The sequence below is a fragment of the Lepisma saccharinum genome, chromosome 5, assembly GCF_977018435.1.
Source record: "Lepisma saccharinum chromosome 5, izLepSacc3.1, whole genome shotgun sequence".
Lineage (NCBI taxonomy): Eukaryota > Metazoa > Arthropoda > Insecta > Zygentoma > Lepismatidae > Lepisma > Lepisma saccharinum.
Genome location: NC_139233.1, coordinates 59,130,399 through 59,155,520, shown reverse-complemented (window position 1 = coordinate 59,155,520; position 25,122 = coordinate 59,130,399). Strand labels below are relative to the sequence as shown.

Here is a 25,122-nt window from a genome sequence, read left to right as displayed (position 1 = left end):
AGGATTTATGCTTTCCAAATAAGCCAGCAATTGATAAGGATCGTAACTGGGATCACATTTCTTACAACAGTATCTTTCCTTCGTGGTAGAATAAATTGTCCAATGTGTGACGGAAAGCTTCAAACATGAAACATGATACCACGAATGACAATCAAAACATTGCATACCTCAGGTCATTATTGAGTTTATCACAACATGCCACTTCTTCAATCTTACCTGACTGTACATCACAAATGTCACGATCGTGAGAATCACTACTATTTAAGTAGGTTCCTTCATATGCAACATTAGACTTTAGCCTACGTGAATGTCTAGGCTTCGTTTCTTTAGTTTTATCTGCCATGACTGCACAGAATGAGTACAATATTAGGGTCGCCAATGCAACATGCAAATCCAAGACAAAATAAAATTTAAAAGTCTATAACTACCATTGCGCAAACTTCACACCACGCTTCAGAAGATTGTCCTTTCTTTGTTCAATCCTGGCTGTAGGTGCCAGATTATTGAAGCAAGTCTTTCGCACACACTTCAACGAAACATCCTAATATTTACCTTTATCCAAATCTACTTACAGTTTGCTAAATTCAAAGAAAACTCAAACGTTACTATATAAAATTTCAATATATTTTTCACTTATTGATCAACCGTCTTTGTTTGTTTTTTCGTTGCTATGCTCAAAATGTGTATAGAAATTTATACATCGCAATTTCACATTATCAATAATTAATTAATTGTACATCTTATTAATTCAACAACGTTTTGGAACATAACAAAATAGTAATTGATAACAACATAAATATCATAATGCATATTAAACACAAAATTAAATAATAAATGAAATAAATGAACATCTTTTTTGGGTCAGTCACAACTTAAGGATCAACTTTCCAGTTTGCAAACAGTTTGTTGTATTCCCTACATAAGAAGGGGTAAGAGTGTAGTGAGTGCAATGTCAGTCTGTTCCTATAAAAGAGCTGAAGGGAATTTCCTTGGTTGAATATGTGGAAATCGGTATTAATGAAATAAATATCATGAGTTCCTGAACCCTGGCAAAAAAAAAAATTTCGTTTCTTACTAGGTAAGAATGAGGTAACTCTCAAAATTCGATACGTTGGCTCACTGTCCTATTAGTATGTTAGTGATCAGGAAAGTACTTGGGGAAAGTCAGAGAATTTGGTTTTGCAAAATGAGTTGGAACCCTGTTAATTTTTGTTTAATTTGGAAATACAGCTTTATATATTCAAATGCCTAACAGTGTTTATTAATTTACAGTACGTCTTCATGTTGGATTGCTTTGAGCGGATATTAGAAGAGAGCAAATGGACAGACACTGGCGATTGACACTGTGCTGACAAGTAGATGTACTCCTAGGTGACATCTATTCAGTCTCCCATCACTCCTTTGTGAAGAACCAAACCACAGCTCATCACATGTGATATACTTGAGAGGTCCCCTCCCCCCCCCTTCAATAGAGCAAGTTTACAACCTTATCATGGCTCATATCTATAGTCATAATATGTGTGGAAGAACAAAGATTTCACAAACACCAAATTATTTTTCTTCCATGCCACTACAACATATGATGTCGTAGTAGTTCTGTGCGAAGGATCTTTTACATGAACAAGGCAGCACATTGTGATGTATGCTTTTATTTAAGTTGCTCATTTCCTGTTTAGTAATATATAATGCGTATGTATATATGTTATTTAAACAGATATGAACTATGTTTAAAACTTGTTGTAAGAATAGAATCTTCCCTGTTATACTTTTTTTATTACTATTATTAAATATGGATGAGAACTGGGGTAAGTGCCATTGCTGAAACATTGAAAAAGCAGGTTTTGCCCTACATTCGTGCACTGCATACATATTGCATTTCATTGAAATTTGGTTTTCATTTGACCAGCCTCAGGTTTATGTTTGAAATTAGAAGTATTAAGAAATGGATGTAGCATGTTTGAAGAAATGTGTGTGTATTTTTCATTGTAGTGTGTTTAACATGTGTACGACTCTTTAAAATTTTAATGTTAGTAGGATATAGTTTGTGTTTAGATTGGTGACCAAACCTCGAAAGCAAATTTTGTATTTTTAATGTTATTTTGACTTGGAAATTTTAATGGAATTTTCCCACACCCGTGATACGGAGGCCTAATTGAACATGCACGTATGTTCTTCCATTACATCGATAATTGTTAATGATATGTTGCATATATTCAGTGACATGTTCTTCTTTTGAAAGTATGAATAACAGTGAGCACACATTTAATTTGATTTCTATGCACACATTAAAGATACTAGAGTAAGTGGACTGCATGGAAGTGGCGGGTATTCAGGTTGTAGTTTGTTAGAGTACTATTTATTGTGAAGCATTTTCATGATGATGATGTGTAACGAAATCATACAGTGCTCAAAAACAAGTGATTTGTCTTGACATATCAGTACTTTTGATAGTACAAGATGGAATAATCAAATTTCCTCTTTCTGTAATCAAATACATTGTATATATAGGTTGAACGTTTTCACGTATGATAATACTTAGAATGGTATAGTGTAAAATTTGACAATATGCCTACAGAATAAACCTCATAAAACAGCATAATTGGTAATGTTTTAGAAGGGGAAAATTTACATGATTATTTCACATCCAAAAATGTTAAAAAAAACTAAAAAAAACTGCAGTCAGTATTTTCAAATTCTGACTTAATTTTTTTTTTTGTTATGGAACATTAGCTTCATTTCATAGTTAGGCCTTATTATTTATTTTATTACATAGCTATTAGTAATTATTCATATGATATTAAAATGGAATTTTGATCATAGTAGTTAATTACGACGTAAACAAATTTCCGTGATTTGTTTGTAGTGCAGTTACTGAAACAGGGAAATCCATTATGCGGAAGAAACTATTTCTGATCTCAGCAGTGTCCATTTTTGATAAATGGTCTACCATTTTAACTCTTCTTACCTGAGGCAATATTCATAAAGTTAAGTACTGCCAGAGCAAACAATGATGAGGTAAACATTATTGTATTATGACACAATTTACTACAAGAGTAGAACATAACTTTTGATTTGAGCTTGTTTTGATTTGAGCTTGTGTACATGGAAATCTAAGATAATTTGTGGGGAAATGATGATAGATGAGGTTAGCAAATGGAAATTGATATAAATTTGTTAAGAGAAAAATGTGTATAGGTAGAATCTCATTGAACAATACATGTTTGACTTGCGGGAAAAGTAACAAATAGGTTAATAAAACAACTTCTGTGAAGTTGGAAGCATCATATAAGCACCAGAATGTGGCTTCTAGATGCTTAAGAGAGAAGATATATCCTATTCAAAGGCTATTTGACAAATCTATGTCTGCATTATCTGAGTTAACACTATCATTTATATCGCTTCTAGCTAAACCTTATTATAAGGTAATTCATTTGTGTGGCATTTTATGATTACTTGCTTACAGTAATGCATTTGAGAACACCATTGACTGTTTCATAGTGTGTGGATAGGGCCAGGCAACAATAGGGTGGTGTAATTTCATTAGTAGGGTGCACCTTCCATTCAAAGATAGTCTGAACACGACTTAGTATGGCAATACAGGATGCCTTGAAGGAAACTAATCCCAGCCACAAATACAAGCATGGAAGATAAAAATCAATTTGAGATTTCCTTTTTATTACATTTTAGCCATTAAGGATTCAGTATAGATGCAATCCCTTTTAGAGAGAATAAGGGTACTACGTATTAGCCTCTTGTCCAAGAACTTTCCTTATGAATTTATGTAGATGTTAATTTAAGAGAGAGGAATTTTAATTGCATATTATTAGTATTAGGTTAATGAAATATATTATCGTCAGATTTCTTAGAACTCGATTACTGTGTATAAAAAGGTATAAAGTAATGATAAAATTTCTAGCTTTACTTTTTGTAGCCAAACCAAATGAATGATTCTGTCCACTCATCTATATACAAAAAGTACAACCCTGATATCTTTATCTCATATGTATATTGTCAGTCAATAACTGATCAATGGAGGAAAGGATATGAGTAAAACTTAAATTGTTATTGGATCAAGGGTGTACATTGTAGGCATCTTTTCGATTCCCCAATAGAAACAGGGTGGCATTGTTAGAGGTGCACTGGGATCTTGCCCGGTGTCCTGGAGGGCAAGTAGTGTGCTGTGTAGAGAAACATCAATATATGTGCCTTTAACACTTCTAGTCATGAAAGGAAACAGCCAAGAGATACCATGCAAGCAGTTGCCATAAACTACATTTTCTCAGTACGTATATTGTCAGAATTTCGGCAAGAACTTAACAAATTTTTCATGTGATTTTATCATCATTCAAAACAAGAACAACATTGAATTAGTTACAATGTTTAAATGCCAATATATATAGTGTCATTTTTTTTTATAAAGTTAATAATCTTTACATAATAGATTTCTGCACATGAAATTTGGGAAAATATGTATGTCAAAAAACTTTACATTTATTTCAGTGCTTCCATAGCAATTTTCAGTCAGAAACTGAATTTTCTGTTAGACTTCAGTAGATTCTATGCATTCAAAACATCCAGTTTTGGTGACCTCCAATGCTACTGAAGGAAAAACTTTCCCATGTTCAAGTCCTTCGATATTTTCTCATGTTACTGTTTTCTGAAAGTTTAGTACAAGTAAACTCTGGGTAGATGTGGGTTGAATGGCTTTCTAGTAAAATAATTTAGTGGAGCCTTCTGTGCACTAACAGGAAATGAAATATGCACTAGAATGTAAGCAATTAGCAATGTTAGCAATTATGTAGGCTCATTGCCAAGAGTGCAAACAGACTGTAATGTTAATGTTAGAACTGAACCTTTACTGATGTATAGGTATCAGGTTAGATTTCTGTATGAGGAAATAAAAAAAGGCAAAGTGTTCCCCTGTGCTTAGCACTACGCCATGAAGGCATATAGGGGGTGTGGGGGTAACGCCCCACACTTTCTTGATTCGGTCGTGAGTGGGGCTGATGTGATGTGATCACCATGCCCCTGACTGCCTTTACCCCCTGGGTTTCCCCCAGGTACCCATGTTATTCGACACTGGGTGGGTGCCGGGGCCGCTTCCAACGTTAGAAAAGTTCCCGGATTTGAACCGGCCAGGGATCGAACCCGGGACCTTTAGCATGGTAGTCAGAAGCGTTACCGACTGAGCCACCAGTATCTCTCCAAATTCCATTACTGATATCAGCTGATACTTTTCCTGAATAGTGGGTACCTCAGAGGGCTCGGAAACTTGTGACACCTTTGTGGAGTCTCGGCATCCTGGAATTTATGCAAAGTTCACAATTTTCATTTATTATATGGCAACTTTGCGGCAAAAGTGGGTTTTTATAATAAAAGGGTAGATAATTGTATATTTTGATTATGTCATATGTAAGCCTATGGCTGTTTTAAAGCAAAAGTCACTTAAATTAATGTGGTATAGTTGCAGTGGAAATATTTATATATTAATGTTTATAAATATTCTGAGTAACTTGAAATTGTTACAAAGTTCAAGTTTCAGTATCATCGGTGGGAATCTGTAATAGTATCCACTCAGCCCTGATTAAGATCTAACAAAATAATTTCAAAGATATGTTGCACCATAAATTACTAAATTCTTGTTTTTCAAAATTTAAACCTTTCTTGTTTTTTGTATGTTCATGTTTATTAGGAATGGGTCGATATGAAATTTTGGCCAATATTGATAACCGATATTCTACTGGTCCAGTATAAAATTCCATGTGGTCCTTGAAGAACGTGAATGATTCGTTGATCTCCTTAATAAATGTAAATTCCAGATGACAGCAATGCAAAAGAAGCTGCATATTTAGACATTTACTGTTAAGAAGTAAGGAATGGAGATTATAATATCCATAAAAATTATAACAAAATGGCAGAATATTGCACTTAATATGAGAGATGTATAGGATAATTGTACCGATACACTGATATACCTATATTGGCTGATATTGATAGAGTACCGATTAATCTGTCCCATTCCTAGTTCTTATCGATATAATGTTGCATTATTTCGTCCCTGCAGTTTATTGCTTAGTAACAGTATTAATATGGCATCTGCCTTTCTCTTGAAATGTGCAAATTGGCATATGAATTCAAAAATACACAAACATTCCATTGCTGAAACATAGGTTAGGTGAATCAACAATGGAATGTTTATTTAGTATTAAAAATATAAACCTTGGCGACATCATATGTAGCTTGCATAAAGGCTGGTTTACATTTGTCGAGTAGACAGGAGAGTAGCTGTAAAGTGAGCTACTTTCCTTGTGTAAACGACTGGGGAGAGTACTGGAGCCAGTTCTCGCTCCAGTAGTCAGGACAGTTGAGTGGCTGTCCAAGGAGGACAGCGACTCGACCGAGTTGCTTCCTTCCTCTTCGATTTTTTTCACTCGCACGTAAACTCGACCGACAATCAATGTAAACGTTTTTTGAGGAGAGTATAGAGTCTGTGCTGTCGTAGTGTGTTGTGAGTTTTTTTGCTTATTATTGATTGATTGAATTGTTGTTTAAAGTCCACTTTATGCATATTAAGGCTAATCGGGACTGGACCTACAGTTTAAAGTGGGATACGAACCACTTGGTGCCTCCACCGGTTATCAAACCCGGGACCCCTTGATTACAAGGCAACAACGCTACCACTGCACCATCGGGGAGGCCAGTTTGCTTATTATTAAAAAGTCAATCATGAATAGGAGATGATCCAAGAGTGTCCAAACAAAAGAAACTACGGGTGTGTGACGCCATAAGTGCAGGAGATGAGACTTGATTTATTTGGTGTAGGATAAGTAAAATTGAAAATAAGAAATTTATGTTCTACGTACAACCAAGAACAATTGAAAATAGAAAAATCAAGGAAATTAATTTTCTGTCTAAGACACATCCTCGTGCATTATTGTATTCATTTCTTGTAAAAAAAACAAAAGTGAACTGTTTCAGAGCTTTTTTTTAAAATTGCCAACGACATCGATGGGTTCATTCTGTTAAAATAGCACCAAACAACTTCAGGCACTATTCCCACTTTGCTAGAGACTAGTAGAAGGTGTGTAAACAGCTACTTGCCACAGAAGGGTCGAGTTGAGCATACAGGCCAGTAACTCTCCAGCTCACTCGACCAATGTAAACCAGCCTTAAGATAGGAAGTAAAGGTAACTTGTGAAGCTAATTTCTAGTAATAATTAAAAGTATAAGAAGTGTGTGTGTGAAGCTTAATTATATATTAATAATGTCTATATGGACAGTTCATTCTGTACATCAGTTCATCAGTGGTTGTTTTTCGCTTTCCAGTTTTCATTAACTATAGTTTTCCTTTATTGTTTGACACACTTCTGAAATATCATTAATTTATTTTGATCTTTTTGTGAAAGGTTCATATATATCTATTTCTCATCATGTAATATCTTGCCATGTTTTCTGAATTTTTCTGCTTATCTTGCCTAACTTCCTTATAATGGCTTATGTTTGCTACAAGCGTATAACAATTTTTATTATCTTTCAGATTACATGCTTCCTTTGTCAGATATTTATTTGTAAACTGGAAACAATCAAGATTTCAATTACAACCATTTAACTAAAAAGGGCAGTTACAGAATGAATCTTTTTATGTTATTGTTTAGGCTTAAATGCATTAAAACTGAGTAATGCAAACTATAAATTGCAAAAGTTCAAAGCTGGCAGACATATTTTGATCTTCCCAATGATATCTTCAATGTATAATTCAAGTCTACCAAGGTTCTTGTTATCAGCTTTTGAAAATTGTTCATTGTTAGTTGTTAATGCAGTTTCTAGCCTATCATTATTGAAAAGATTCATTGTGTGTGCCTTTTTAATGCATTTAAATTGTTCTCGGATGTCAACTGGGTTTGAAAACCTGCAAATCCTGGACAAATTAGGGAATTTACTGTTTGTGGAGTCATGTAAATGGAGTGGATGTTCTCTCTTTCTGGAAAAACAGACATTTTTGTAGTAGTACAGAAAAAATGGGTTTTTGAACAAAAAAGACAAAAAATTCTTTCAGACCGACTTAACTTCATTTTGATATACTATTACCAGTAGTTACAGTATAAATTGTGTATTAAATACCCTCATATTTAAATATTAAATGGAGCTATGTTTTGACTCTATCATGTAGATATAATTACAGTAAGTGCCTATGGGTATTTACAACTTGCATCTTGCAATTTTTGGAGGCTGTACAGTGCTGTAACACATCTTTCATTTGCCTCGATTTGGATTTAAATTTTGGCGGCTCACTATAACAAAAGGCTTCACTATGATTTTGTATTATTTATAATGTAATTGATATGAATTTTAAGGAAGAGAAACAATTCTTTGGTAATCATTAGTCAATACGTGGCAGGCATCATAACAAAAGATCAGCTCCAATACTTATATCCAATGTCAATTACTATTGAGTTTCCCTTCATGTTATTACCTTTATTTGTGAAAGTAATATTCTAAAACTTGTGTAAAGGAAATTATAAATGTAAGTGTTTAGATCAAATATAGTGACCTTCCATACATATTCATGTACACTAATTGTCCCAATGATTTGTAAGGTAAAGTTTCCTGTGCATTGTAGCACCTTGCCAGGAAGGCATATTTAGGGATGGTCAAGTCTGCATGGCATCATGAGACCCAGCTTCGATTCGTGGCGTGGGTGATCTAAGGTTGGAAATTTTCCAGCCTTGTCCCCCGCATGAGTGGCTCTGGAGCTTACCCAGCCTCAAATCATTTCCCTCCTGGGGCAAGCTACCCTTGGGGGTAAAGGACCTACCCCCACATCTCGTAAATGTATCTAATGATTTGTTCTGAAAAATTTTGAATCTTTTCTGGAAATCCTAGAAAAGACATGGAATTTTATTTTTATGAAATGTTGACACCTTGGTTCTATTTCACCTATTGTTGGTTTGTTGGGAGTCACGGTGGGTCCAGTTGGTAAGAGCAATGTGATGCAAGAGGCCTAAGTGCGATTTCGGTGATGGCTGATCTCAAGAACTGTATTTCTATCAGTGTTGTAATTGTTGATCATGACAAAGGTGTGATATCTGAATAGTAACATTTAAGAAATGTATGTTCTTGTTTGGAATGACCATAGAAAGAACACCTGAATTTTATTTGCTTCAAAAGAGAGTACTTGATATTGTTCCCACCTAATTTGCATTTAATTTGAGCCTGCGAACCTCCTCTGGTAAAGAAAGATTGCTTGCGAGTAGACCAAGCTGGTGATACTCAAATCTTAAGCATACCTGGTATTGTCATGTAGGCAGTGAATGCTACAGTACATTTCAGACCTTCCGTAGAGAGATGGTTTACTGGAAGAGGATCTCAGGTGTGCTTAGATTAATAATTCAGTTTTGTGTTTCTACTTATATGTGGTGCCTAAGTAACAAATAATTCAGATCAAGAGTAAAATCTGTGTGTGCTTGTCAGGATTGATAGTAACACCTGAGTTAGTTGTATAATAATATGTTGGGTAGTATTTTTGAGTGCAGGAAAGAAAAATACGTGAGAGTTGTGTGAAATCAAGTGTGCTTACAATGTGAGGCTCAGAACTTGTTGCATTTGGAGGGATGTTACTATCTACATTTGCATCAACACAAAATGTAAGAAAAATTTACACATAATCAGATGCAGAGGTGCTTGAACAAACAGGGTAGATTCCTTGATAGCTGACCACTGTTATGAAACTGAATTATCATCTGTGTAGGGAAAAGTACTGTATTACCTACACTTTAGTTAAGAAATATTTATTCAAGAAAGCAAAGAAGTCAAAATAATATTTCATAAGAATCTAGAGATTGTAATTACAAGAAAACTGCAGTTATTCTCTAGTGGATAAGTTTTTTTGTTGTAATGGGTATGACTAACAGTCATCCTTTGTAAGTGGAAATTTCAATATGTGCATAAATGTAAAGCTAAGGGAAGTAAGCTGCATTTAGTCACAGGACTAATGTTATATTTGCAGTTTTGTAGTGCATATGCCAACTTTTAATCTTAGAATAAGCATAATTTTTAATATATGTTAAATCTTTGATGTCTAAGGTACATGTCTGGACATTAGTCTTTTATTCCACTTATGATGCTGATGACACATAGAGCCGGCCCCCGTGGCTGAGTGGTTAGCACATCGTGCTACGACACCTGGGGTCCTGGGTTCGAATCCCAGCCTGGGCATTGTTGTTTGTGAGTGTCCATTCATCAATTTCATCATGTCATCACATCCTCATCTTTGCAAATTAGCCAAAAGTGACACAAAAAGCGAAGTACAATAAAGGAAATCAATCAATTAAAATCAATCGATGACACATAGCATGAAGTTCAAGCTTTTTTTTCCTTATGCCACAAAACTTGTTTATTGCTGTACAACTAATACAGTGGAACCTCGATTTTACGTTCCCGGAGTTTACATTTTCCCGCATTATACACTCAATCATGATGGTCCCAACATGGCAAAATGTTATAAAATTTTCCTCGATTTTACATTTTCCTGTATTTTAAGTTTTTTCAGCCTGGTCCTGTGAGAAACGTAAAATTGAGGTTCCACTGTACTTCCCGACATAAGCCAAGCAAACTCGAAATTGTAATTTTTAAGTGATGCAGTAATCTGTTGAGCGATAAAATTAGAAAATATGTTTGCACCTATCTTAATTACATAATGCTTTGGAAGACATTAGCTAATAATGAAATTATTACCTTCATGTGTAACACTTCACCTCATAGCAAGAAATGTATGTTAACGTGATCTTGATTTTGCAGTGCACGATACATTGCTGGGCAAAATGTGCTTTTTCTCATAGACAGTATGTGGATGGTGACGAGAGCATGTGTGTGTATACGGTGCTGGTGCATGTGTGTGTGTGTACAAACTCTCACACATATGTACATATTCCATTAAGAAACTACACTCCCATCATGGGAACAGTTATTGTGTATATAATTTGTATATTATTGACAATTTTATGTACATATATAAATATATACATATAATTATGTCCACAACTCTTTGTCAAATAAATATGCATTGTTATAAATGTTCAGCGTACATATTTATTTCATTAACTTGTAGAATTAATCAACATTTCTTTTTTGTGAAAAATTTAATTTCAGGGAACCATCTTCTAACTTATTTCTGTATGATTTGACCCATGTAGACTGGCTTTGTTAAATTAATGGTGAGAACATAGACACAATTCAAGATTACTGTAATAAAGAAAAAGGTAGTAGGGAAACATTTGTGATCTTGACGAATGAAGAAGTTTTTTCCCGTTTTCGAATGCTAAACCTATCTGGAAATCACCTGATTGATGTCCCCAAAAACCTCTTCTTCATTCTCTGCCAGGAGAGCTTCAACAATTATTTGTGATCTCCCTTCTTCTTGTGTTTGATGATTCATAAAATGCTTACACATGCTAAAAGTGGAAGAGTCATGGCCCAATAGATTTTTTTTAAAATGGCATTTCATAACAAAAGTGAAATTTTGCACATTTGAAAAGCATATTAAGAAAAATACATTTTAGATTGGAGCCATTAAAACTTCTCATTTGAATCCAACATGTTGAATATTTTTCTTTTTTAATTGCAATAAAATTCTAATTTCAGCTTATCAGCAAAAATATCATAATTTCAGACAGTTCAGGTTTAAATATCAAGGAGAACTTTTAAGTGCACATTAAACAAAAGAAAGACAAACTTTTTTTTTCCTTTTTGTTTTTTTAACTACAAATGCTGCCATGTTGGAGAAAAGATGTTTCATTGTGCAAATTGAGCAAAGATCCGAAATTTGATTTCTGGATACCACCTAAGGTGACTGGCTGGTTTTTTTTCGTAGTAATAGTAGTAATTGAGTTTAAGAAAGCAGTGTTTAGGTATCTTGGAAAATTTACAGATCAAGATGTGTGCCTCAAATGCCATTTTTCTTTTTTTTTTAACCAGGCTCTTCTACCAACAATTCCATTGAATCTAGTTTCCATGTAAACTAATGGTTAATATTCTTGCCTCTGATGCGAGTGGGCCAGGCTTTAAGTACAGGAAAACTTTTCATTGTTGACGTAGCATTATGATTGCAATTTAAGGCTACGAAACTTTACACATTTAGGTAGCAGCTACAGAAACAAATTCCTCTTTGCCAGTGGTGAGGATCAAACCTAACACCTGTAATTTCACTACAAATCATTTGTGCTAACCAACTACTCCATGATGTCCAGTAAAGTCACTGAAATTGTAATACAATTACGTCTGTTGTAGCGAACCTACACCCCACCACCAGCAAAAATAAATTTGTTCACCTGAAGACAAGAGAAGAGGTGTTTTCTCGAAACTTAAGAATAAGTCTAGTTAAAAGCACTAGAAGTCAATGGATAATGTCAAGTTAGCACCTCATAAGAATGTAGAATCATTGTCACTCACATTCAGAGAATTTCAATCTATATTTACGGAGAGAAGAGTAAGCAGTGCAGATTTTACATCACTATGGGGCTGAATGGCCTGAGTAATGTGCCGTAAAACGAGGGCCCCAAGTTCGAACCATAGCCAGTCATGGCTGTATCATTGTTTTCAGCATCAATATTTTATAACTTTATCGTTCATCCTCATCGTTGTCATTAACCTAAGATGTAACAAAGCAACATAAAATAACAAAAATGAAAAATTCATATTTTATCACTCCATGCTACTGTTGCTGGAGTTGTACTGTTGTTGTAATAAGAGACTTATAGTTTGTCTTTGCACATCACACACATGAGTGCATATGTATAGGGGAAAGTCTTACAGTACCGGACAATGCTAGTTCTCGCTTCGGATGCTACATAGCAGCAGTTGCCAGGTACCAGTGTGACGTGTATGTATCAATGTTCAACATAGTTTAGGCGCACAAGTCTGCACGGAAAGACATGGGAAAGGGGAGCGGTTGAAGAAGTTCATAGGAAAAGTGTGTGTCAAAAGTTATTTTCTTGGTGATATTCCTTCAGTTAGAGATAAGCAGGACAGATTGTTTTATAGGTAAGTGTAAGGTGCATATATGCATGTAGTTCATGGTAGCTGATAAAGAATTCACGATAACATCTGCAGACAATGTAAAATTGGACGAGGTGCTATCATGTGGTGATCGCACAGTACTGGACAACAAAGTGTCTTCCAGTACCGGACAAAAAAGTTCAAAACCAATCACACAGAAAGATGTTGCTGGGCTTGCTAATACCGCCTTCTCTTCAATCTGTAGAATGGAATTTGCACATTCGGCTATCTGCTGTACAGGTCTTTTTCCTAGGAACCCAGAGGTATTTGTCGATTTGGATTTTCTCCCCTTTGAGAACTTGACAGAGCCTAATGCAGACTATGTTTCTGCAACGCCAGTGCCGAATGATCTGCCAGTTGCCACATCAACACACTCAGCACAGAGCAATAGTAACTCCTCAGCCTCTGAACCAGGACCCTCGTCCACTGATCTGTGAAGAAGAAAATGAAAACCCAGAAGAGACTAAATGAACGAGACATGCATGACGGAAAGATGAAACGAGGAAATACATCACACACTTCTACAATGGGAGCAATGGAGGATGAAGACTACATACCACCTATGAAGAAGAGAAAACACCTGGACTTCAGTTCTGATCAGAAAGAAACAACAGAATGCATCATTTGTAGTGAGATGTTCAATGAAGAATGGGTGCAATGTGTCTCGTATAATGCTTGGGCACATGTCCAATGTGCACATGAGGAAAGCATCTTGTACTTGTAAACTTTGCAAGAACACGCTAAACTGTAGGCTTGTGCCTTGCCACTGCATTTAGGTTGTCGGTGGTATTTACTTTATATTTTCGACTAATCTATAAGCTAACAACACATTGCCTGCCCAGTACTGGATGACGATTTTTGCTTTTTTTTCAAATGTTACCATTTTTTGTTTGCAACTTTATTTTTAGTTTCATTTCCATTTTCCGCAATGAATTCTTAATAATGAATATCTTGAAGTACCATATTCTTGTTTTCAACTTATATTTTGCCTACTCATTTTCTAATTATTGCAATAAACTTCGGGTGTCCGGTACTGTAAAACTTTCTCCTATATCATTGCATATTCCAGTCAAAATTAAAATTATGATTGATCAATCAATCACAGAGCTGAACCTATCCACAGATATCGAATGTTAAAAGTTTAGAATAACCATTTCTAGAAGCTAGTAGTCTGCTTCAGAATTAGGAGGTGAAGGGACTTGTAACAGTGAAAGCTTTCTGATCTAGTCCATCATCTTTGTTGATGGTTCTATCCAACTAATGCCATAGAGTTACTACCATACAAGACTTCTGCATATACCATGGGGTCTTCTTAGAATAGCACCAGTTATCCACCATCAATTCCTGGCTAATGGCGGGGGATGCTTTGATTCTAAACCTTGGTATCAGATTCAGCAGGAGGTACCGACATCTGTTCTTGTCAATTTCTAAAGAGGCACCCCATATCTTCATATGTCCATCTGCCAAGAAGCAAGTGACGTTAGTTATGGATCACACGACAATCCATACTCTAAATTCAAATACGTTTATTATCTCCCCCAGGCACCTACAGAGGGGCCGCAGGCAAAAGTACCTGCACACAACCACATGAAAAGGAGGGGTAGAGTGGGGCAGGCTTCCTTGTGGTCCAAGTTGAACGGATGGAGGGGAAGATGCATTAACCTTTTGGCCGAAGGTTCTTTTGTTTGTGGTCGACACGCGAGGTCTATAGCTGCAAGAAATAAATGAATGGTCCCGATCCACCCTTCTCGAAGTGACCTGACGAGCAATGATGTCATGCAGCAGACATCATTTATGTTGTGACAAATGTCGAAGTTTATAGTTTAGGAAAACCATTTGTAAAAATCAAAGGGAACGGAGCTGAGTCACAATAAGTGGGTGTGTATCATGGCATCCTCCCACAAACAAAGAAAATTAACAAAATGAAAATGGAGTAAATTTTCTTTTTCAAAACTCTAGGGCCATCCACTCAACTCAACAACTGCTTCTCAGTTTCTTGGAGTGTAGGACGGGGCAGACGTATTCCAAGTGGTAACATCTAATTGTTTAACACTAGTTTCTCCACTATCGAAATCTTCCGTCTGTGTAGCACTTTTTTTCCTCCTCCAATTGTAGTTATAGCGATGTGGGGAGAAATTATTATTACCATACGAACTTCTTCTTCGGAATGGCATTCTTCTTTCTTCTCCAGAAGATCACTGTGATCCCTCGCAGTTCCTTCTTCTGTAGAACCCGCTTCTATTTTCTTCTCCTGAAGGATTGTTACTTTGTCGAGCGCTACCACTGAAGTTCTCATTATCAGATCATCCGTTACCAGCAGACACCTTCGCTGAATTGGGTTGATTTCTGGAGAACGTCAATTGCCTAACTCTAGCTTGGTTGGTTCTTCTGTCCTCGAATCTCGGGTTTTCTGTCCTCCATCCATCGAGTTGCTCCGAGGCTTCATATCTTCCCAAGTAGCTGGTAAGTTGATCCATGTTGCGTGGATCACGAGTAAGTACCAACTGACGCACTCGCAGCGGAAGTTGACTAATAACCAAGTTCAGCGCTTCGCTTTGGTCAACGCTATCCACAAGATTACAATACGAGCCATATGTGTCCCAGCAATATTCTTCAAGTGAGAGGTCACAACTCCTCGAATACCGTTTGTTTCTCAGCGTCTGCATTTCCCTTTGCTTGGCATCAGCAGAGGCATATTGTTTTCTAAAGGCAGCAAAAAAATGCTCAAAAGTCTTTCACTTCTCATTTGCAACAAACCATGCCTTAGCCTTTCCTACCATAAGAGAGGGCAATAACTTCAATCTAAAAATCATAGGAACATTCATTAGATCCAAGTATGTTATTAGCTCTTTTAAATACCTCTCAGCAGAGACAGTATTAATATCTCCAGTAAACTTTGAAAGAGCGTTAACATCAGACATGCAAAAAGATTTGTAGGAACTATTCTTATAGGCATTGTCACGAGATATCTCATCCTGTCCCCATCTCTCAGACTTTCCATTATTATGTCTCTTCCTGGGCTTTGTAATTTTCCTAGTTTCAGTTTCCTCAGAACTAGAGGAAACTAGAGCAAGAACTTGACGAGTAACGATTCCTTTTCCTCATCTTCCCCTTGGAATCACCTCTTGTTGTTGCACCGTTCATTCCCGGTTGAAATACAGATTCACCATTTTGAGAAGGTTCTAGAACCCGACAACCTGCCATTAACATCTGTAGTTGATCGACCTGCCTATCTACAGATGCGACTTTCTCCGTAACTTCTTCAAGTTTCTTTTCTTGCCTTCTCTGATTTAGCTCTAAATTATCAAGTAATTCTGAGGAACCCTGTGTTGCTTCTGGCCTTGCAATTATTTCAACACTCTCTATTCGTCCCCTCAATTTCTCAATTTCATTTTCCATTTCCTTTTCTTTAGCTTCTCTAGATGTTTTCTCCTGTGTCAAGTCTGAGTTCCACTTTTCATAATCCTCCTTTTGTTTTTCTTCCAGCTTTAGTATTAATTCAGCTACTTGCTGCCTCTCACACGCAATTTCCTTCCTTAGAGTCTCCTTAATTTCTCTACATTCCTTTCGCCCCTCTTCTATTCTAGATAATAATTCATCCTTATCTTGGCTGAGCAGCTTCATCAATTCTCCTCTTTCTTCATTCCTTTTTCTTTCTTGTTCATTTCTTATCCTTTCCTGTTCTTCTTTATCTACTCTTCTGATTCTTTCCTGTTCCTCTTTATCTTCATTTCTTTTTCTTTCTTGTTCATTTCTTATCCTTTCCTGATCCTCTTTATCTTCTCTCCTGATTCTTTCCTGTTCCTCTTTATCTTCATTTCTTTTTCTTTCTTGTTCATTTCTTATCCTTTCCTGTTCCTCTTTATCTTCTTTTCTTATCCTTTCCTGTTCCTCTTTATCTTCTTTTCTTATCCTTTCCTGTTCCTCTTTATCTTCTCTTCTGATTCTTCCTTGTTCATTTCTTATCCTTTCCTGTTCCTCTTTATCTTCCTTTCTTCCCATTTCCATTTTCTCCATCAGGGTTTGAAACAACTGTTCCAAACAAGGACTTCCTTTGTTACCCTTCTCTTTACAAATTAGACATTTCAATTCTTCCCCCTTATACTGCGATTTTGGCAAAGGATAACCAGCACAACGTAAGTGGAAGCTTCTTTTACAATCGTTGTACTCGACCTCTTCATCATCAGCTTTCCCTTTATCGGAACAGCAACTTAAAGTATCCATTTTTAACTTACGACGATCACTTCTTAAATTACGCTTCTGCATACCCTACTCAAACACATTTATCGAGTTCCGCGTTGCGGCGCAAAAAAGTTTACACCTGCTACGTTCCCCGGATTATTCTCAATGGAACAACTTACGTTTATTCCTCAACGGCGAGCCTGAGACTTATCAGCCTACTATGAAGCCCTCAGGTTGTGGGAAATCAGATAAGGATGTGCTTACGTAAACCTTACTAACTCTCGCACACAAAAATATATTTAGAAGTCAGTTAATGTTAATATATTACACTTGCACTCGCAATTAAACTCCTTATTAGAAGCAAAATTGTATTAAGATCATAATTGTTCTTCACTACACAAATTACCACATTCACATTTCCAAAATCACTTCCATTATTCCAGCAACATCCATAATAATCTCTTTCCTAACAACTTACAATCGAATGTTTTAAGGTTAGTCCATAACCATAACAGACTACTCATTTGAACAAAACAAATTACGTCATCACAGACAATTAACATCTTAAACATATTAAACACTTAAAATAATACAATAAGTGGGTGCGTATCAAGCTGCACGTGTCGCTCGGATCGGGACGTTTTCTTAGGCCGTGTCCGAAAGGTGCAAGACCGTACTTGAAGCGAACATCCTCCGAGTATGGTCTTTGAGTGCGGTCTTCAAGTCGTGGACTGGAAGTGAAAGTATTTCGAATTGCACTTCGACTGCAGCACCAAATACGATCAGTAGATAGAACTGAGGACACGTTGTTTTACCCGCTTTTTAAACACTTGTTTACAACCATAGAAATCACATAGCATTTTCAAATGTTTGTACAGATACATTTCCACAGTTTAACCAACAACTTGCTGACCCATAACGCATATTTAACCCGTGTTGCTGGCTTTCTATGTCCGCGGTTTAAAACAAATGAACAACGAGTATCGATACCTATCACGTGACCTAGACACCAAGCATCTGTGCTGAGAGCTGCGTACTTGCGTGCTTCTGTTCTTGGCGCCTTCGAACTGTACTAGGTGACGTCATTTCCATCAAAACCATACTTCAAGTATGTACTTTGTAACTTTCGGACAGAGCCTTAGCATCGCGCATGTTGTCGCCTCGGCCTGTTGGTGGTTCAAGCGCAGTGAATGCTATTCTACAGACCTCATTGAGCCGGTGTCGCTTGTTCCGCCCATAGCTTTGTTCCGAAAGCCATCTTACGCTTCACAGAAATATAGGATCCACTTATCATTATTCGTCGTCACTCTTTCTTCTAGTGCATTCTGTAGCAGACTGTTCCTTAGTCAATGTCCGGGCCAATATTTTTTATTCTTATTCATCATCCCCAGTATTGCCTCCTTTTTATTCAGCTATTGCCTGCAGAGTTTCATTTCTTTCGTTCTCCATTTCACAATCTCCATTCTTCACAACAACACAGTTCTGCCTCTTCGATGGTCGAGTTCGTGGAGCGATAGACTAAGTCAACTTTACAGCAGGTTTTCGCATATGTAGATCCAAACGTTCGCGCAGAATATAGTTCCACTGAGACGGGTTGTATTCCGACACAACTGCATACTTGCAAGAAAACAGTTATTAATTTGTAAAATAGAGACAAAATAATACATCCATTAGCAGGTATGTACTTGATCGGTTGCAATCACTGTGCAGACGAACTCGGGTCCGCAGATTCGCCAACTGGAGTTTGTATTGCTCTGGAGAATCGCTGAAGATCAAGAGCGAGTCGAGCAAGACTGAATACGTTGCAGAGCGCGTGGAATCCGTGATACCAGTGTTGCACATCCCACTATTTTAACCCTATGTTTATTGTGATGTGATTGATTAATAATGGTGCTATACAGCGGCGAGAATGGCTGAATCGAGGTCTCCTGGTCAGCGCGCGGTTTTACCCGAGTGTTATTTTGGGCTTCAATCGAAGGGAAAAGCTCTTCAAATCAAGCAAGTTGTTTTAAATGCATAATCCTCCTTAGGAGAACATGATCAAAGTAAAATAGGCCGTGAGGTGATTTGCCGTCAATGTGCGCACGAACTGTATCACGGGTGTTGAATGATTTGCGGTTTAAGTTTAGGAAGACGACACGATTGTTTGTTGTTTGACGACAAAAGAATCTCCGCGGTATTAAAAGATATCGCCGTGATAAGAAACATGTTTATTATTTGGACGAGACGTGCTTTAACTCGGTGGGGATCGCGGTGCGTACATTGAATCCAGTGACGTGCACTGAGGAGTAGCTAGTCTAGCAGAGATAGATTAATCAATCTCACTTCTCTAATTATTTTCAAATCACAATATTTATTGTCATGTTAAAGCCACAGTTCATATGCAACACTTTCTTTTTCACGTGCTTCTCGTCCCTCGGTGTGATCCGTGGACAAAACTGGCCTAGCTCGCTCTTCTTCCGCCTTAGCAGTTCCAGGTAGAAACGGGTTTCCGAAGGAAAAGGGAAGATTTCTGCCTCTACCTCCCTTGCCCCCTCGACCCCACTGCAATGGTTGAAAACCTGTGCTTTCAGGTCCCCCAGTCTATCTCCTATAGGACAGATAGGGGATTGGTTTCCATTCGATTCCTTTGTAAATCCTCTAAAGAACTCAAGGGAAAATTTTCTGCAGTACTTATGTTCTCTGTATTTACACAACCTTTTACACGTTGTACAGTGTCTCTCAAAAGTTTTAGGACAACGACATTTTAAACTAGGCAACCCAATTTACACAAGCCGTTGGTGGGTTGCGTTCAGAGTTAGGCTCAATTTCAGGGTTGCCACATGCACAATAGATATTTATAAAATACGCGAAAGAAATATAAACAAGTATTATTTTATAAAATTATTAAAAATATCACTATTATATTGCAAATGAAAAAATTCTTTCTGAAAGAAAAAAATAGGTTTTCTAGTATTTCATCGCTGATGAGTCTACAGTAAGGAAAAGAGGTGAGAGGAAGCGAAAGGTTACAAAAGAGAGGAGAAAGAGAAAGCGAAAGGAGAAGAGGAAAAGTAGAGGAGAGAAGAAAGATAGGATAGACGAGGAGAGGAGATGTAGTGAGGAGAATGGAAAAAGATTCGAGGAGAGATGAGGAAAAAAGAACAAAGAAGGGAAAAGAGGAGGAAAACGAGAGGAGAGGAGAGGAGGAGACGAGAAGACGGAAGTGGAGAGTAGAGTAAAGGAGAGAAAAAGAGAAGAACGAAAAAAGAGAGAATAGTGCAGTGGAGTCGGAAATCTAAGACAGGAAAGGAGATAAGAGGAGTGGAGAAGAGTGGGATGGAAATAAGATGCGAGAAAAGTAGGGAAGGCGATATGAGATAAAGCAGAACGGAAAGAGGGGAGAGAAGAAGGAGAAGAAACTGGAGAGAAGAGGTAGTTGCAGAAAATATCGTCTGAGCGTCAAGAATGGATGCATTGGTCAAATTATCGACATGAAACATTCAATAACATTTTGAAATGTACTGGAGAATATATTAGATTAGTGCGAAATGCCTTTTGGCTGAGTTCAGAGCAAACTAAAATCTTCCATGTAAGATCTTTGATTTTACCTGCGATTACACCACTAAAAAAATGAATGTAATTTTTAATATTTATAAGAATTATTCAATTTTTCTCCACTTCTCGGTTCGTTGAAATGGAGATTTTGTAATTCAATATTTCCCCTCCCCCCATCGTTAATTTTAAACTGAATCATTCCGTTTCACACGGCGTGGACAATGAACACAATGGGATATGTCTAAAACTTACGAAAATTTTCTGCCACCGGAAGGGTTTGAACCTACGACCATCAGATTGACAATCCTGAACGGTAGCCACTACCCTACAAGCTTTAGCTCCTTAAACCAGGTAAAAGAACCACTACACCACGCCTTTACCTTCGAATGAAACAACAATTTTTTTTAAGTATTCTGTCCCTCCAATATTGTAAATGTCGTTTGGTATACGTGTAGTTGAACTTTTACTTTAATTTTGATTTGCTTTCTTGTAGTATAACCGATATCTTCGAGAAATAATTTTCGAAGTGATTAAAAACGAGAATATTGGTAGTTGTGAAAATGCGAGTTATTTCTTCTAACTTATTATTGTGATTAGACATTATTAATGGAAAATATCTAGAGGCTTGAACATTACAGGACGATGTTCTTTTCCTGTGATACTGTAACAACAAAATGCTTGTTTACTGATGCAAGTCTTGTGTTCAGAACAGTCTTATGAAATGTATTTGCTGTTGCGTAAGATAACACGAAATAATTACACCGTGTGCGAACTACCAAATCTGTGCAACGTTATACGTAAACAGGCGGAAAATTTTATTCATAAAATCACTTCACATTTGACAGTGTTAGTCAAGAGAGACTCGTGGGACACTGTGTTAAGGTGCTGGACTAAATCCTTCTAATTTTTCTTCCTCGAAGAATAACAATTTCTAAGGAAGAGCAACAGTGATGATCTTTCTTATTTCTTTTAAATGCTTACACTTTCCTTTAATTGGGTTAAAAATAAATAAGAATATTGCTTGCATTTCTGTCATTGACGTAGACCAGAGAGAGAGACAGACAGACAGACAGATATTACAAAATAGTTCAAATAGTGCGAGCGCCATTAAAAAGTCATGATAATTCTATGTTGCGTACTTAGAATTATTCATACAATAAAGAACATGTCTAATTGTGAGTTAACAAAAAAAAAACAATAATAAAGAGACATTTTCGCATCACGATTGCAGTTCGAAAAAGTCGGGACAGGAATTGAAAATAACGTACTGTCCTGACAAAATCGGTGAATCGGACGTCTGGTAGCCTTGCATCAATGATTATAAAACTAAAACCACCCAATATTGCAGCTTGAAGAGTTTTGCGCAAGAAACAGATTCTTTTATACAAAAGCAAAATTGAAATTTTTACTCATTTAAAAAATCGACGATGTTATTTTCGTATTTATTTATTTATAGGTTCACATTTAAATATTTTAGGGTTCGAGGGGGAAGTATGACTCACATGGCCCCTCCCCTGGGTACTGACCTTACGTAGAGAGTGGAAGATAAATTTTGGAGAACCTTTCTATTAAATTTAGTATTTACATTCACCTTATGCTCAGATAGGTTAAACCGTTTATTGACAATCGTGAAATTTTCGTTTAAGGCCGTACTAAAGGCAATTTTGTGGTATTTTTTCGCTAACAGATGGCAGCACAGTTTGCCATGGCAACCGAGGGCCATGTTGCCATATCTCCGCGTAATCAAGATAGATACATACAGGTTGGTCGATTAGGGTACTCCTTGATGGAATAAGACGTCACGTTGGTTAGCAGATTTTATTGAAAAATCTAAGTAGATGTGGAGCAACGTAATTGTTTATCATGAGATTTTAGTTGTATGTTCTTATTGAAAAAAAAATACAACAATTTATCAGCAATGCAAGATAGTAATAGTCGTAATAGTAATATAAAATCCCTTTTATTGTATTATGTATTTCTTTTAATATTTCGAAAGCAGAAGAGAACATACAAAGATAGCTGTAGTTAATTCAAACACGAAATGCATAAAATAAGAAGAGTAATTGAAATAATTGAAAACATTTTGCAATTACGTTTGAAGCGCATGCTGCATTGACTGTAAAATTCACTTTATATGACAGTACTTGAACATATTTATATCTTTTATCGGTGACGTTAGCAGATTTTCTTCATAAATTTGCAGAATTTCAGTGAACATATTGTAAATATTTATAAATATTAGCGCTCTCTAACGATCCTCAATCTTTTATCCTTCAAGTGAATAAACATGTAATTCTGCACCCTTATTTTTACTGAGTTTTAATATCGCGATTTTGAAAGAAAAATGTCAGAAGAATCCTGTATACACAATAGAAGACATATTTGTTACTTTTATAATAGTTCAATATTAAATGCAGTTTTGAAGCGCATCTAATTTATTTGCATGACATGTAACCACACAATGTCCTGTTTCATAGTTCTTTACGGATTTGGTCTATTCTGGTTTTCAGTTCTGCAGCTGATGTAGAATCTTTGGAAGTATCAGTCACATTTTCAAGTAACAGTAACTCTAAACTACTTACGTTATGAAATTAGTAATTGTAACTCAGTTATTTTTCCACCTAACTAGTAAGTTGTATAATTACTTTACTGCATGGAAAGAAATATTAAATTGAACCAAATGTTCTCCTCAAAGAATGGGTAAATTGACGATTATTAAAGCAGGCCCCCGTGGCGGAGAAGTCGACCTCCGTGGCGGAGTGGTTAGCAGAGCGCGCTACAACGCCAGGGGTTTCTGGTTCGAGTCCCGGGTAAGGCATGGGTATTTGTGTTTGTCCAGATGATAAGAAACAAAGAAAATGTAACAATTGAAAAGTGTAAAAGTGAGAAAAAGTGTAAATGGTGGGGGATACCCCCGTGTAGGGCGTATTTCCTTTTTTTTTTTAAAAAAAAAAAAAAAGAGTGGTTAGCACTGTAACGCTATTCCTCGCTCGCAAAGGAACGTAAATTAGATTGTGTGCAATTCGATATTCATTTGTTTCCCTTGTTCGAAGAAGTAATACGTCACCAATCATGTGACTATGGAAAGGGAGGGCTCTCGCGTGGCTTGCGGAGTTCTCTCTCTCTCTCTCTCTTACTCTGGCAGCGGTAGGGGTTACCTGTCGTAGCTCTACCTTGGACTGGTGGAATCGGTTAGCTGAGATTGTCATCTGTGTAATGGTGGTATAATTAATATATATTTAAGTTTATTTTAAGAATTATAATACTTCATTTAGTTAATTAGTTTCATTTGTGCACTATTTAGTTATTCCATGTTTAATACTACCATTGCGCAGATGATCATTTCAGATTGGCCGATACTTATTAGTCTTGTTCATTTGGTATCCAATTAGATTTACGATCTCTCCATCCAAAATTGCTGACTAATATATTATATACGGAACAATAATATCGAATATTGAACACTATCTAAGTCCGGTACATCTATTTGGCCTTGTATGAAATGGGTTGGTTGTATTTGTAATTTAAATTAATGTAAATCGGACATGTGTATATTATACTAAATTTGTTATTGGAAGATTTCTATTGTTGACGTTACTGCTGTTACATATGAGCAATTTCTAGTAGATATTTCATGAATAAATTGTTAAATTTACCTTTTAATTTTTGTACTTCCCACAAAGGCCTCTGAATTGGGCGAATAGTTCAATAAGCAAGGTAGTCAAATTGTCAGCCATTAGTATATATAATTGTAGAGGGCTAATGACATAATCCCAAATCTAAATTATATGTGAAAATACTAGGGTGGTGACAGAGAAGAGCATGGTTTTGTTCAATGTGGGAAGTACGTAACATTTTGAAAGGTAAGTTTTTAGGGAAAAAGGATGAATTTAAATGAATCAAATTCTATATTGCAAACATTAGATCAAACTGGATATTTAGATCCGCCTAGTGCATTAGGAATACAGCCGGTTTCTTCCACGATGTATTGTGAAGGTCAGGAACAGGTGGCGATGAGTTCGTCACGGCCAGGTGTGTCTCTGCCGGAAGTGAAAGTTGAGGTTAAAAGATCGTATGATCGAATGCCTTGTAGGCATAAGTGGGTAAATAAACGTCCTTCCAAGAATTTAATTGACTTTTCGGATTCTAGTGATGATGAGATACATAATGGGGGGCATAATTCTCCAATTTTTGCTGGTAGTTGTATTAAGAAAATAACAAGTAATGTCGCTAGTCAAACTCTGTTAAGTTTGATTAACAATGTCCCCTCAGTAATGGATGAAAATCCTCTTAATCTGTTTGATTTTATATGGCATATAAACAGCATAATTGAAAAGGATATTTTTCCAG

General features: G+C 36.4%; 1 protein-coding gene across 3 annotated transcripts in view; it reads left to right on the top strand.

Annotated features, from left to right (window-relative positions):
* Snx27 (sorting nexin 27) overlaps nt 1-4,663 on the top strand; it is a 71,824-nt gene extending 67,161 nt beyond the window's left edge. For 2 of the 3 annotated variants that reach the window (XM_083122577.1, XM_083122578.1), the window contains exon 11: nt 1,273-4,662. In XM_083122577.1, coding sequence (XP_082978703.1) covers nt 1,273-1,341 — 69 coding nt within the window. In that variant the 3' untranslated portion in view covers nt 1,342-4,662. Of the gene's footprint in view, nt 1-1,272 lie in introns of all 3 variants that reach the window. The other variant, XM_083122579.1, reaches the window with a different exon arrangement.
* The last annotated feature ends 20,459 nt before the right edge of the window (nt 4,664-25,122 follow it).